This window comes from Rhamphochromis longiceps, linkage group LG18, assembly GCF_057381845.1.
Source record: "Rhamphochromis longiceps isolate RC_006_pf linkage group LG18, R_longiceps_female_GT1.1, whole genome shotgun sequence".
NCBI classification, from domain to species: domain Eukaryota; kingdom Metazoa; phylum Chordata; class Actinopteri; order Cichliformes; family Cichlidae; genus Rhamphochromis; species Rhamphochromis longiceps.
The window spans coordinates 13,547,066-13,560,909 of NC_140574.1; the positions used below are offsets into that span (position 1 = coordinate 13,547,066).

The 13,844-nt window shown below is 37.8% G+C and overlaps 1 protein-coding gene across 3 annotated transcripts; it reads right to left on the minus strand.

The window, feature by feature from the left end:
- Positions 1-142: 142 nt before the first annotated feature.
- On the minus strand, positions 143-9,651 carry LOC146647874 (plexin domain-containing protein 2-like). 3 transcript variants are annotated; one of them, XM_085389060.1, is made up of 14 exons: positions 9,324-9,651; positions 7,163-7,347; positions 6,823-6,966; positions 6,545-6,614; positions 6,034-6,156; positions 5,768-5,886; positions 5,594-5,693; positions 5,397-5,492; positions 5,163-5,244; positions 4,204-4,264; positions 3,900-4,119; positions 3,063-3,098; positions 2,474-2,628; positions 143-1,524 (listed from the first exon to the last, which is right to left on the minus strand). In XM_085389060.1, exons 1-14 carry the CDS (start codon positions 9,412-9,414, stop codon positions 1,309-1,311), a joined length of 1,698 nt encoding a protein of 565 aa, XP_085245186.1. In that variant the 5' UTR covers positions 9,415-9,651; the 3' UTR covers positions 143-1,308. The 3 variants fall into 3 exon arrangements, with proteins under 3 accessions (XP_085245186.1, XP_085245183.1, XP_085245184.1); XM_085389057.1 differs by having other exon boundaries at positions 147-1,524; positions 7,121-7,347; XM_085389058.1 differs by having other exon boundaries at positions 149-1,524; positions 2,474-2,625; positions 7,121-7,347.
- Positions 9,652-13,844: the final 4,193 nt, after the last annotated feature.

Below are 13,844 nucleotides of genomic sequence, written 5' to 3' on the forward strand. Positions count from 1 at the left end.
TTTGTAAAACAGGCCAATTTATGTATGCAGTTGCTCTTTTATAGCAGTACCTGGGTTACAAATTAATGTGTCTTTCTCCTCATTTTCTTTCATTCTGCTTTAGAGTACAAAGACAAATAAGTCACCGGACAAGAACGTCTGTAGTACCTCCAACACATCAGTGCCTTGACCTTGCTACACTGCAGCCTACAGGCCAGTCTTAAACAATCCATCTAGACACCATTTGCCTTAATTTAATTTTAAACTACTCACGCCTCAAATCATATACCATAAGACTTTAGTACTGTATGTGTAATATGAGATGTACAAATAATGCAGGAAATAGTTGATTTGCATCATTCTATCAGATGCATCCAGCAGATTTCTATCAGCACTGATCACTGTTAAAAAAATCAATCATTCACTTTTTAATTCCCCAAACAATGAAACAGCAATCTGAAATGATTAAACATCAGGTGTAAAAAAGTCTTAATGTTTTATTTAGAAAATGTTTCAGTCTTCATTTCACTGCTGTTACTGGATAAAACCTGCGATTTACACTGTACATTATATAGAAAATACAGTGATTACATTTACACAGGAGCAGTTATAGCATGTTAGAGAAATGTTGTGATACTGCTTTATGTCTACAGTTAATATAAATTTAAACAACTTACAATGTATACCTGTATTTTATTTAAGTGTGTATGTTGAAGTGTACATATTTGCAAAGCAATCAGTAAATGTTGTTTTCTGCCTTTTAAATATAGAAAATAAAGAGAAATAAGCCAAAGTTGCTGCAGTGTGCAAATGTTACACAGGGCTGAAAACACTGTGCATCCTGTTTTCCACCTCAGGTGGATGTGGGTGTAACGGTGAGGAATTTAGTCTGTAATTTTGAGATGAGGAAATGACACTCAAATATGACATTCCTCTTTGTGAAGGTGTGGGAAGGACAGCTGTGGAAAATAAAGGCCGTCTTTGAGAGGTGGTTTAAACCATTCAGCAGCATCATCTCGCGCTCTCTGTGGAGCTGTGGTAAAAATGAGCGGATGACCTGAGCAGCGTAAACTCATTATTTTGTCCTTTATGCTTCATAAAAGTGCTGTGGCTGGCCAAATGAATACAAACAGGAGGTAAAACTGGTGCATAAACATAATCGTAACACTTTCCTCATAGAGGTTTGGTGTTTTTGTGTTTCTGTGTACTCAGCTGTTGTCCTTAAAGTGCAACAGCTAAATACAAATAAACTGTAGCATCTGAAAAAGGAAGAAGACGTCCATCGAGAACCAGATCTTTCCCAAAGGATGGTGGGATTTGTAGTTTTGGTCAGGAGCTCTCTGAACTTAGGAAGCGCTCCCTCTGATCAGGAATGACGAATCCTTCTTTCTGTTCGCTCTCTCGTCTGTCGGAAATCACAAAACACTTTTTGGGATCGATGACCACGATGCTGTCTCGGTCCTGACCAGGAGCTTCCACCTCGGCGTAGGAAGGACGACCCGAGCCTCGCCTGAACTTTAGGATTGGCCAGTGGGTTGGGCGTCGCTGTGGGGTTGGTGGAGGGGGGGCACAATTAGCAGACAGTTCAAGGAAAAAAAACTATTAAAAATAGTGCCCATTCTATTATCCCCCCATTTCCTGCAGTCATTACAGTCCAACAACAAGCACTCATGAAGATCACATAAACATTCATCACATTTCACCTAAAGCAAACATAATGCTCCACTTTAGAAGTGTTCATTTCTGCCCATTTTTATCAGACTGACTTCTATTTAGATGTATTTAATGTATGTAAAGTCCATGTGTAGTCCATATTTCACTGAATATTATAACAACTGATGGAAGAATTTTTGGCTGAGCTCTCACAACAAATGTCGAGTAAAATAAGAGCCAAACAATAAAAAGTTAAAGTTCACTTCAAGTATTTTTCTCAATGGGAAATATTTCCACGTTGCTAAAACAGTTCATTTCAATTCAGTTCAATTTTGTTTATATAGCACCAAATAAAAGATATGTATTATTTAATTTTATATAATTACACTGTTTGGAATATGATTGCATGTTTTTGTACATGAGTGTAAAACATACTCAGTAATGTACTTGTAGGTTCAATAGGAAGTAAAAACAAGGTGACTCATTGGTGCTGATTCACTTCTCCAAACACACTGAAATAACTGATGAGTAACGTCTGCAAATGTCGAGCAATGTCTGGACATTAATTTAAAATCATGTTTTAAAGGGAAGTTTGAGTAACTAGTTTCATAGTAAATGTGAGTAGTTTCCTCCAAATTAAATCTAACCAAATGTTTACTGTGTTAGGTTTGCTTCTGATAATTTATTAAAATTCACTGTATTTCCAGTTTAATTTTAAAGAGGGGGGAATTAAAAGGATCTAGGAACTCGTGATTTTGCATAAATATAATGTTGGCAAGTGTAGGTTCAAATAAATTAAGCCGTACTACTAGTGCCCTTGGCTGATTTTAGGTTGACGCACCTCCATGAAGAAGAGGCTGGCGCTGGACGTGGGGTGGTTATACACGTAGATGTATGTAAAGATGGCTGCTGCCAGCAGGACCATCACTACGAGGACTCCCACCAGCAGACGCATCGGCGATGCCTCATAGGTGTCTGTGTTCTCCCCCTCTCCTGCTGTACACAGAGAGTGGTCAGATTCAGCTCATAGACTTAAATGTAAATGCTTCTGCAGTCACGTTAACTTTTCATTTTTCTCGACATAAAAAATTTACCAACTTTGAACAATATCAGGTTCATTAAGTTGCGACATTGTGTGAATTGGTGCTTTTTCACACGAAACCCAACAGGAGGCCTGCCTCAGACACAGTCTCACTATGGGGAAACACTGTGTTTGACTAAGGCGGAGGTACTGCTTGGGTAGAGCGCAGAGGAAGCAAGACTCAACACACACTCGCTGGATGTGAATTTGTTAAGGAAATTACATGCACTATTCTCACACGGGTGCAGTTTAACATCACACACTTTGGACTAAGGAGCTGGAAAGCAGAGACCGTTTCAGGTCCAATAGAACTGCACGAGGCACTTTCATTCGACTGTGAGTGACTTACGTGCATCACTGATGTGAAAAGCAGTCTCTGCACCATCTAGAAAAGAAAAAACAAAGACTTTTAAATGCACACAGTACATGACATGCTGTGACATGACTTTAAAAAATATTTTGGTTAAATTTCACAAGTGGCGGTTTCTGAGCAATCTGTAAACTTCATTTTCTCTTCCTAAGCTTTCACTTCAGTGGACTTGACTTAAAACGTAGTCTGCAGAAGAAAGAAAAAAGTGATAATCAACAAATTTTTTTGGGTTGAGTCGGATATTGAGTCTTTCTCACTCTGCTAGAGTGATGAACGTATATCACGCCATCCTTCAGCACACTGAGGACATCATGCAGTATTTAACATGGCGCTGTATATGCTCAGCTATGAGCTAACAGGGGGCTGGGAAATAGCTGGCCACTTGACCCCCACCCTGTCAGATGTTCCACAACACACCAAGCATGGATACTGTGCAACAACAACAAACATTCATTCATGGGGTCGTAATGATGGCTGCGCTGCAGAGGTGCACAAAGAGCGACAGAGTGATCTCAGATGATTCAGCATTCAAGATGATTTATTTTAATGTTAACAATCAAAAGGATTCCATTAAAGGCATCCACGCTCCTCTATGTTAGTAGAAACTGACATTTGTTTATAAGGCAAACAAAATAAAAGTGTAATCAAGGCAAAGAAATTATTTCAATTAGATTTCAAAACCGTTTTTTTTATTCTTATTGATTCTCTGATTAGAGTCAAGTGAAAACATGTGCATGAGGAGTGTGATCAGACAAGCAGTCACAACAAACTATGAGTACTATTAAAGCAGATAAAAAAGCTTTGTGAGTTTACCACCTGCAGATTTGTTGGTGGGACGCTGCGGATGTGATTTTGTTTCTCTGCTGATGCTGCTGTGTGTTGAGGGAATGGTGAAAGTGGGAGTCTCGGGGGTGGAGGTCATGCCAGATGTCCTCTGCTGCCCTGCAGACACAGTAACTGGAGGGGTTCGGTGTCTCCCGTGATGTGATGTGGCATTTGTGACTTCATTCATCCGGGGACATCGCAGATTCTGCCTCTGGGAAACAAAAGTGTGTTCAGACTGACGCTAATGGTGCTAAGCTCTAATGTGGTCAATCTTTATGGAGAAAAGCAGAAGAACCTCCTCTGGACAGCCGAGGTCAACCCAGTCCTGCCGTTTACGATCAAAACCACTGGAACATCTGAGAAAGAATGAAATGACTGCTGTTACATTTTCACTCTGTGAGAGCACAACCCGCTTTATTCATGGAGATGAATGTTTCCAAAACCAGATTTAAGTTATCCACCTTAATGCTGGCAGCTGATGATTTATTTTTAAATTAAAATTAAAATGATTTATTGGAGATGTGGATAATAATCACAAAATATTTAAACCACCATGAGTGATGCTTAAAAACCTTTTTCATTGTCACAAATCACTAAATGTATTACAATTATTTATTTAAAAGATAAGTTTATTAGACTCTTCAGTGCTTGACAGGAGATTCGGCTGCATATTCCTGCTAACTGCAGTGAACTTTGTATATTCATCTCTTAAGGTCGCTAGGCCAGATTCGGGTAGTTGGGGTTGCTGACTATCCCGCAGGCTTCCTGTTGACTGTACTGTATGTGAATGACATGCGAATGACTCTGCGAGCCTGCTCTGTTTACTCACAGTGACAGGATATGAGACAGTCTCAGGAAGCACCGCCTATGAATCAAGTTTACTGAGTGTGAGTGAGTGAGCGTATCCCTGCACGCGCAACCGCAACTGACTGAGAGCTGAACTGAACAAACTTTGGGCAACAACAAAAAACTCTCATGGATAAACTGTGAGGTTGAATAGGCTGCATGTACAAAATACTTCAAATTCATTATTATTAAAATGAGAGATAATGCAGTTATTATATTTTCATATTTATCCAAAGTGACAAATGCCTCAGTTTCACACTGGAAAAAAAAACTTACTGTAACTGCCTTCAACTAAAAATATTCTCTAATTTTAATGGATCCACATTAGACCATGAAACATTTTCTATTCCTAAAATAGTGGCAAAGTCACTGGTCTCTTTGATCTCTTTGACTGCTTTTCCACGTTACCTTCGTAGCTTACTGCACCAGCTGCAGTTAAAGCCAATCTGAGAAGTGACACATGGGCCACAGCTGGAGAACTGCAGACACGCTGAGAAGACAGACAAAGAGAGTGAGGAGGAAGAAACTGCTTTGCCTTCTGCAGATAAAACAGCATAATAGTAGAATATCCTGTAGCACAAAGATTATACATTCTTTGAATACTGACTGGTTCAAATGGTATTAAAAATAGGAATAACCTACTAGGGAGAGGAAGCATCTCCACCGCTATTAAACGGGAGATTTTGGACACTGGAATGTCGACTTTGTGATACTCATAGATGGTTCTCCGACGAACATCTGACGCATGTCGGATAGAAAATAAAGATGTCACATATAAGCTGCTAATAATTAAAGAAAGTATTTTGATGAAATTTTAACAGGACAAATTTTCAACTTACTGGGAATCTGCTCTAGCTCACGAAGCACCATAAACGCATCGGACAAGCCCACTTTGACAGGATGATTCTCAGAGCTGATGTCGCTGATGCTAATAGGAATCTATGAGGTAAAAACTGCATGAATAAATTTACTTTGTTTTAAAAGATGGACACAAAAGAGAGAAGAAAAGCCACCTCTTTGTAGGCAAAGACAATCCGCCCGTCACTGTGCAGAATGGCCTGGAAGGTGAAAGCTCCCACGCTGATGTTGTCCTGGAGGTGAAGGTGGTTCCACTGAACCACCAATGCTGTGCCTAATGGATGGACATGGGCACACACAATACTGTAATGTTTTGTACGCATGTTTGCACGTTCCCTGCCAACCTTATGCAGCACATGTTAGGGCATCTATTCAGTAAAAATATTTAGTCTAGTAAATAAATAAGATCAACAGTTCCCACCGTTATCGAAGTAAAACACAGATGAGTTTTTCGACAGGCTCGGGTCGAAATTCGCCATCAGAGGAGCGACGTACTGAGTGGCTGTGAGCATCCGATGGATTATGTCTCCAGTGTAAATAAAACCTGGTAGGAAAAGATGTGCAGCTGTTAGCATCAGTAACTTATTATACATTATAATCAGTTGACGCTGACAGCTGTCATGTAAATTGCTTGTAGACACAGTCATTAATTTAACTTACGGTATGTACTTTGTTCCTGTCAATGCAACGGTCAGATCTTTGACTCACTAAAGCTCAGGCATTGATACTGCCCCAATAAAACTTCAAAATATGCAAGTAACAATTATTTATTACCATTTAATAAACTAATATATTTATTAAGTAGGTGGAATTCCAACTAACAAAAGTGTGTTTATTCTTAGATTTGAAGAAGGTGATGGGATTTCCTGACACGTGCAGCTTTGGGCTCACAACCTCCACAGAAACAACACTGAGTGTAGTTAAAGACTCACCTCCAGTTGCAACTGTGATTTCTTTGAGTAAATGGCCGTAAAAAGGAAAGTCAAAGGAAAGATTCACTCTCTGGAAGCACAGAAACATAAAGCAGGAAATTAGGTAAAAGAAAGTTGTTGTTTTTTTGTCTTTATTTAGGAAGAAGATGAAACTATAAAACTAATATGAAAGGTGTACAAGACAGTCTGGACATCATACCTGGAAAATAAACCACTTCACCCCCCACAAATTTGAAATGTTCCTATTTTAGTTATTTCTTCACAGACTGATCTCTTACCTCAGCTTGTCGGTGAGTTCTGGGCAGGAAGCCACGGACCTTTTGCTGATCCGCCTCCATTTTACTGATGTTGACCCACAGCTCTTTACCAGCTGCATCTCCAGGAGCATAGATTTTAGATGTGTAGTAGACATTATTCATATCCTACAACAGCAGATATTTATTATATATGTTATTATATGTTCTTATCACATCTTTGCATGTACCCTTTTTTAAACACTAAATCAGTAGTACAGTAATATTTATATTACATTAACTCTATCTGCTGTTGAATGTCTTTGCAGCAGAATAACCTTACTACGATCTGTGTAGAATTACTGGGCTCATCCTCCATCATTACATTTGGATCTGACTCCTCTGACTGGTGTTGGTTTCTGTAGTGGCCTCGTTTATCTGCAGTCCTGTCAGGGGCCTCGGACCTGGGCCTAGATGCCCACCTCCGTTCTCTGGGCTGGTGGTTCACAGAGATTATATGTAACCTCTGCTCTGGAGGAGACGGCTCCTGCATGTTGGCAGGGTAGACTCCTAAGAAGTAACAGAGGAGAGCAAAGAAAATAGGTTGGTTAGATTAGAATTTTTAATGAGACAACAACAATGTAGCCAAATAAAAAAATTATGCATTTGTTGTATGAAGCATTTTATAGGGCTTTATATGTATCTTATCATAAATCAATTTATTATAAACCAGTGCTTTTAGTTCTGTCTTTTTGTTGTTTTTGTTGTTGTTTTGCTTTGTTTGGTTTTTTTTTGCAATTTTCTCTTTTATTCTGATATAAAAAAAACTTTTAAAAATCTATACTTATAAAAGACAAAGGGGTTATAATCAAACATCATAACAAATCTAATTAAACATCTATTGACTGAAGAGTCCAGTGAACAGATTTAGTGGATTTAGCAGATGTAGTAGATAAAGCAAAATCTGACAATATAATATTCAGCAGATCACTAACTTACTGTAACTTGAGCGCTTACAAAAATACCAAACTGACAAAGTTTTAAATAAAATCGAAAATATTAAATGTACCTCTCAAATATGATCTCTTGAGGCTTTTCATTTACTTCTCTCCATTTTAAGGTACTGATTTGTTTTCCAAATCAGTAAACAAACAAACACATAATTTAAAATGAAAAATTTTGTTTTCTAATTACAATTTCGCTTTTCTAATTAACTCTGTAAAGTCTGATCTGATTGAACCTTCAAACAAATTTAAAAAAAGAAATGAAATGAGTATTAATTTGTATAACTTCTCTACATCCGTCATTTTTTCCAAATGTATTCCTAAAAAATGTGTTTGTGCAACGTATTAATTGTTTTCAATAACAACAAAAATTGACTGACAATGCTGAAAAACTCACAAAAACCTGTGTATCACAGTAGCCATTAAATAATTAAGAACATCAATTGTATTTTAACACGACGTGCTGTCATAAACTTTACATCCACAAAGTTTATAATATCAGTTTCTTATATGAACCCTTTCAGAAAGTTCTGGCTTTTCTTACGTCACTTCAGAGGGTGTGGTTTGTGTGCTAAATTGCATTATGTCGTATTGAGCACATTTCCAAGAACAAAATATGACTATTTTATTTAAGCATTTTTAACAGTAGCACAAACCAAATCCTGTAAAACAACACCTTGCCAAAAACAGTCTGTATGCTGTGAGGCTGCTGTATTAGAGTGCATCAGCTTTACTGAAACACCGCAAACTAAAAAGCTTAAACAGATTAAAAGATTATTTTAACAGCATTAAAATAATCTTTGATTATTAGATATTAAAGAGATTAGATATGGACAATACGATGTCTAAAACGTAAAGCAAACTCGCTCTTTTACATGTCCGGCTGGATGTAAACAGTTCCTCAGTGGGTGCCATGTGGCAAACATGTGGTCACTCTTCCCTTCCAGTGACAACAGTGTCCTAACTTTTCCTTTCACAGCGGACAGTGGAGGCATGCTTCACATTCTTCACACCAGGAGCTCCAGGACCTGGCGTGTGAGGCCAGACATCAGTGGGTGATGTGTCCATGAATCTGTCACACGGTAACTGTCGGGGCTCAAAACACGCCACAGCAAATGCCAATAGGTGCTTCCACGCAAGATGTGTTAGATTTTCTTACAGACGTGAACTCTATTACACAAAGCAGCAGCAACAAAACAGCGTGGTTAAACATTTCATTAGTTTGCCGTCTTAAAATAATAAATAAATAAATCACTGCTTTCAAAGCAGGAGGTTAAATTTGTGATTTGGCACTAAAATAACTGAAAGGCCATCGGGCTGTCAGTACTATGGTAAGAAATATGGACACTGTAAGCATATTCAGAAAAGGTTACACTTCATGACAGCCAACCCATTATTAGCCTAATGACAACAAATAAATGTTAAAAATGAAAAAGTGATTTAAAAATTGTCTAAATAAAATTAATAATATAATTAACACTTAATTCACGATGTGGGTCTGTGCTTTTTGTAGCTGGTGTCAATTACATTTTTATGACTCACCGTAGGCAGATTTTAGCCTCATGAAGCTGATTTCAAGCTGGAGAACAAAGACCAGACATCTGACGAGATAAACCGTCTTTGTCGTCGCCATCCTTCCTGTAGCTCCAGTTTCTGAGCGCAGAGAAACTCATTAATTATCCCGAACAGATTCTTCACTCTTTCACTGATGGCAGTTATCTATTTAAAAAGACAAATGCAGTCCAGTGTTTTGAAGAGAAAAGAAAGGAGAAAAAAAAGCAGACGAAGCAAAGTTAGATATTTATGTATCCTCATGTGATGTTGATGTCCAACTTCATCGGTGTTCATCATCAGCAAGCCTTCTCTGCATCAGTTCAGTCTGCAACAAAGTCAAACGCTGCAGGAAACGTTGCATTCAGGCACTGTCGTATTGATCAGCATCTTCAACGTCATTTCATTGATTTAATTTAATTTCTTTTTTATTTGTCTGAATTTTATTTGAATAAATCAAAATGTTTTTGAAAAAGAATCTGTGCATCTCAACCAGTATACTGCATTGGCCTAAGGTACTGACAGAAAACTTGGGCTTAGGCTACTAACTATATCATTCCTGTGACTGTTTTAACCTGTGATGTGCACAGTGCACAATTCTGCAATTACAATGTTTGACAAATACATAAAAATCCATGCATGCATGAGTATTATAAGGTAACCAAAAGCACCAAAATTAAGACTAAAGTGTCCCACATCATAATCGTCTTGCAGATATAAAGAGCAAAAGAAATCACACACACTGCCAGGATGTATCTTAACTCAATCATACACTCAAATTTCTAACTGTTAGAAGACGTTATGAGAGTTTGCTCTTTTTTCACCTGCACCTACATTCACATTAATAACAACCTGAGTATCCTCTGTCTATCTCACTCTTCTATCCAAAGAATGTTGAATGCAAAAACCTGCACCTACAAATGGAGAGATGCCAAACTGTGTTTCTGGTAACAGTGACATTACAGATCTATCTTATCTTAATCTGCATTGAAGTTTCACGATTACGGGGAACAAGTGAATGCACCAGGTCATCCACGCAGCTCCAACCTTTCCCGTTGGATGGCGCACGATTGTGCAACTGAGAAAAGGACAAAGCAACCCACTCGTGGGACTAGTATGAGTTATGCATTTATTTGAGTATGCTGATTCATTACCGCTTATTTCACTAATAATATGCCACATATTAGAACAAACAAAATGCCTAAATTTCTGTGATATTACAGGTTGAATATTTAGATAAAATCAGAATGTAATGACATACAAATCTCATAAGTCCATATCTTTTCAGAAACCTAAAGAAGATATAAAATATATTGAATGTTTGATTTTCCACATCCGTGGAAGTGATTTGAACTTGTGGAAATGTGGAATTGATTTGAATACCTGAAAACAATGATTTTGATGTGTGAGACAATACTTTTTTCAATATTTTGCAACGGTCTATGAACACAGTTCATCGCACCATCCATAAATGCAGGTTATCATGTTTTAGTTTTAGAGTAACATGCTCACAATGACTATGTTAAAATGTGTATTGCATCTATTACAGCACACAATGAGTCCTACTGAACTGGCCTGCATGCTTGCAGTCCAAACTTGGGACTGTCCAAAGTGGAAACATTGAATGAAATGAAAAATACAACACAGAAGACCCAGGACTGTTGAACAAGTAGCAGGAGGAGGAGTCAGCGGCCTGGTCAGGGTCTGGGATGCTGGGCCTCCCTGCTGCTGTAGGACCAGGGGCGGTCTGCTTGTCTTCACCACAGGGCCAAGGGCAACATCTCCTGGGTCTGGGGGTGGATTGCCCCTCTGGGGGTGATGGTACCTGGACCTGGGGGTATAGAGTATGTTTGGGGAGTGTGAGTGTGTCTACAGTGTTCATTTCTGTTTGTCTCCACATTGGGCGAATGCTGACTATTTGTATATGTGTGCATGAGGGTGGGAATGCATGTTTGTGTCTGCGTGCACATAGGTGTATACACGGTGCTCACAGACTTACGTGCTGCTCAGTAACATTCAATATTGATTATTTACTGTTACTTATACTTATCTAGGTTGTTGCTGTGGTCTCCCTACTCTGTTGTTCTGTTTTTGCTTGTTTTCCTTCCCCCCGTTCCAGTAGATGATCCAGCAGATTTTTAGTGTCTTTTCTCACCGTCCCTCTCACCTCTGTTTTTCTTTCCTTCTTGTTTTCTTGAACTTCTCTTGTCTATGTCTTTCCCTTTCCTATCCCCCAGTCATGTCTGTTCCATTTGTAGTAACTCTAAAGTTTAAATAAATAAATAAATAACAATAATAAAGATAAATCAAGTGGACCAGTATGACAAAGCCATAACAATCCACTTGGAAAAATAAATCCATTGGGCTTTTTTGTTGGTCTTCAGAAAATAATTCTGATTGCTACAGTGCCGAACAGGACAGGCAACAAGAAAGCCTACAGTTGATTTTTGGCCTGTCTTGACTATCTTCCTATAATCAGCTAAGTCTTATCTTGTTCCCTCCCTGGATCTATAGTGGTTGTGAGGGTAGTCAACTAAAAAAATTGCACTCTTTACATTCTCCAGTTTTCAACCTTCATTTCTCAACACATGGTAGTTGGGAGTTATTTTAGTTCAACATTAAATTAATTTTGAAAGGAACATTAAGCTTAACAGTTCATTATTTTCTTCATTTCTTTTATATATTCATAAATGTCATGGGAAAAACACTTAAATATGCAAAAAAAAAAAAAAGAGAGAAAAAATTATTACTAAACTGCATAGCAACTGAAAAGAAAACTTCTTTATTTAGAACAGACAAAAAGAACTGACTTTCATAGAACACAGCGTAACATTTCAAAAGCACACAGATTAAATTTAGAGTGTAATAGTCTCACCCGATGACATTGTAAAACATGGAAATGCATGTCTGACGGTGTTCCAGTAGAGGCAGCATTACTGTGGTATTTAAATTCATCACCGAGAAATGTGCTGGCTTCCTCAAAATGCATTGCTTACCTCACGCCACATAGCCACTAATTCAACATACAGTAAAGCTACAATGTTTGTTGTTTGTGTTCATAATGGTTTCATTTTAGGAAAAACAGGCCATTGCTATTATTTTTTGTCATCAAGGTTGGTTCTGTTTAAATAAAGAAAATGACCCTGCATGATAAGTTCAGAGACAGGGTATCAGATGAAACAGTCCTGGTAGGCATAATGTCTAGGGAGAATTTAGCTTCACTTCATATCGACATTGTGGCACTGAATGTTTTCTCTGTCTAAACTTCTAGAGGTTGGTAATGTAGGAATATTGTAATATTTTACTTATTTACATGGTTTTCTTTGCTAAACTGTGCTAGACCAGAAATGGAAAAAAATCTGCTACTCTTTTTTTAAATGAGGAAAAACAACACCGCAACAACTCAGCTCAGCACTGAACTTTGAGTAAAGGGTATGAACACCCCCCTAAAATGTGGTAACCTGTGCTGGATACATAACCTAGTTGGGAATAGTTTATTTTATAAGTTTCTAAGTATTGATTTAAAAATGGCTGTAGGTGCCACGTGATTACAGATTTTTTTTTTGTTGTTGTGTATAGCTTCTCTAACTTAGGAATAAAGCATACCTATACTCTCTGAATGAAGCCCAGCTGTAACATTAAATATTATATACTGATACTGATTTAATGAAGCAGAAAATGTGTAAATGTTCTTATGTTTCTAATCTGCTGCTATATAATATTAATGTATTGCCCACAAACGAAAGTGATTTTGATGTTTCCTTTATAGATTTAAACTTTAATGCTTAAATGTATTCAGAGTTTCAGAGCACAGATTGTCTGACAAATAGAAAGCAGCACAGATAGCACAAATAGTGTTGAAAGTATTAGCTTGAATTGTTTATTTTAGTCTTATTTGCAGCCAAGTTGCATTTTGCTGTCATATTTTTTTTTAATGATGATGATGATGATGATGTCTCCAGTTTGGAATAGGTAGCGCTCATGAGGATAATTTTGTGCAGAAGAAGAGTCACATGATCCACAAAGTGCCCCTTTTTGTGAGTGAGTGTAACCGGTGTGTTTCTGGGTTGTGTGTGATCCTGACGATAAAAGGTAAAAGAAAGAAAGACCTCCAAATAAATAGCTTGCCCACTCCAGCTCCTCTCCCACAGGGGAATTGTAGAAAAGGGCTGGCATTTATTTTTTACATTAAACATAAAGTATGAATTTACACGAAACATATTTGACATAAGATTAAAAAAACAACAACACGAAATCCGACATACCTGACAATAAAAGGTAAAAGAAAGAAAGACCTCCAAATAAATAGCTTGCCCACTCCAGCTCCTATAACCAAATACAAACAGCGGGGAAGAGGGTTAGCTCAACCCACCACAACTTCCAAGCTAGCAAGAATTATCTATTCATGCTAGCATTCACGTTTCCTAGAACACATATGTGGCACACACATACTACACATTTATAGCATCTAACAAAAAACAGGCATAATGATGACAATAATTGAACTAAAAT

What these genes read in the sequence shown, in the direction of transcription:
- LOC146647874 (XM_085389057.1), bottom strand. Translation starts at nt 9,414, where the DNA reads ATGGCGACGACAAAGACGGTTTATCTCGTCAGATGTCTGGTCTTTGTT. An exon ending in GAACTCACCGACAAGCTGAG is followed by an intron (nt 6,615 to 6,822) that starts GTAAGAGATCAG and finishes CTGTGCTTCCAG; the next exon opens with AGAGTGAATCTTTCCTTTGA. An exon ending in TCCCACCAACAAATCTGCAG is followed by an intron (nt 3,099 to 3,899) that starts GTGGTAAACTCA and finishes TTTCTTTTCTAG; the next exon opens with ATGGTGCAGAGACTGCTTTT.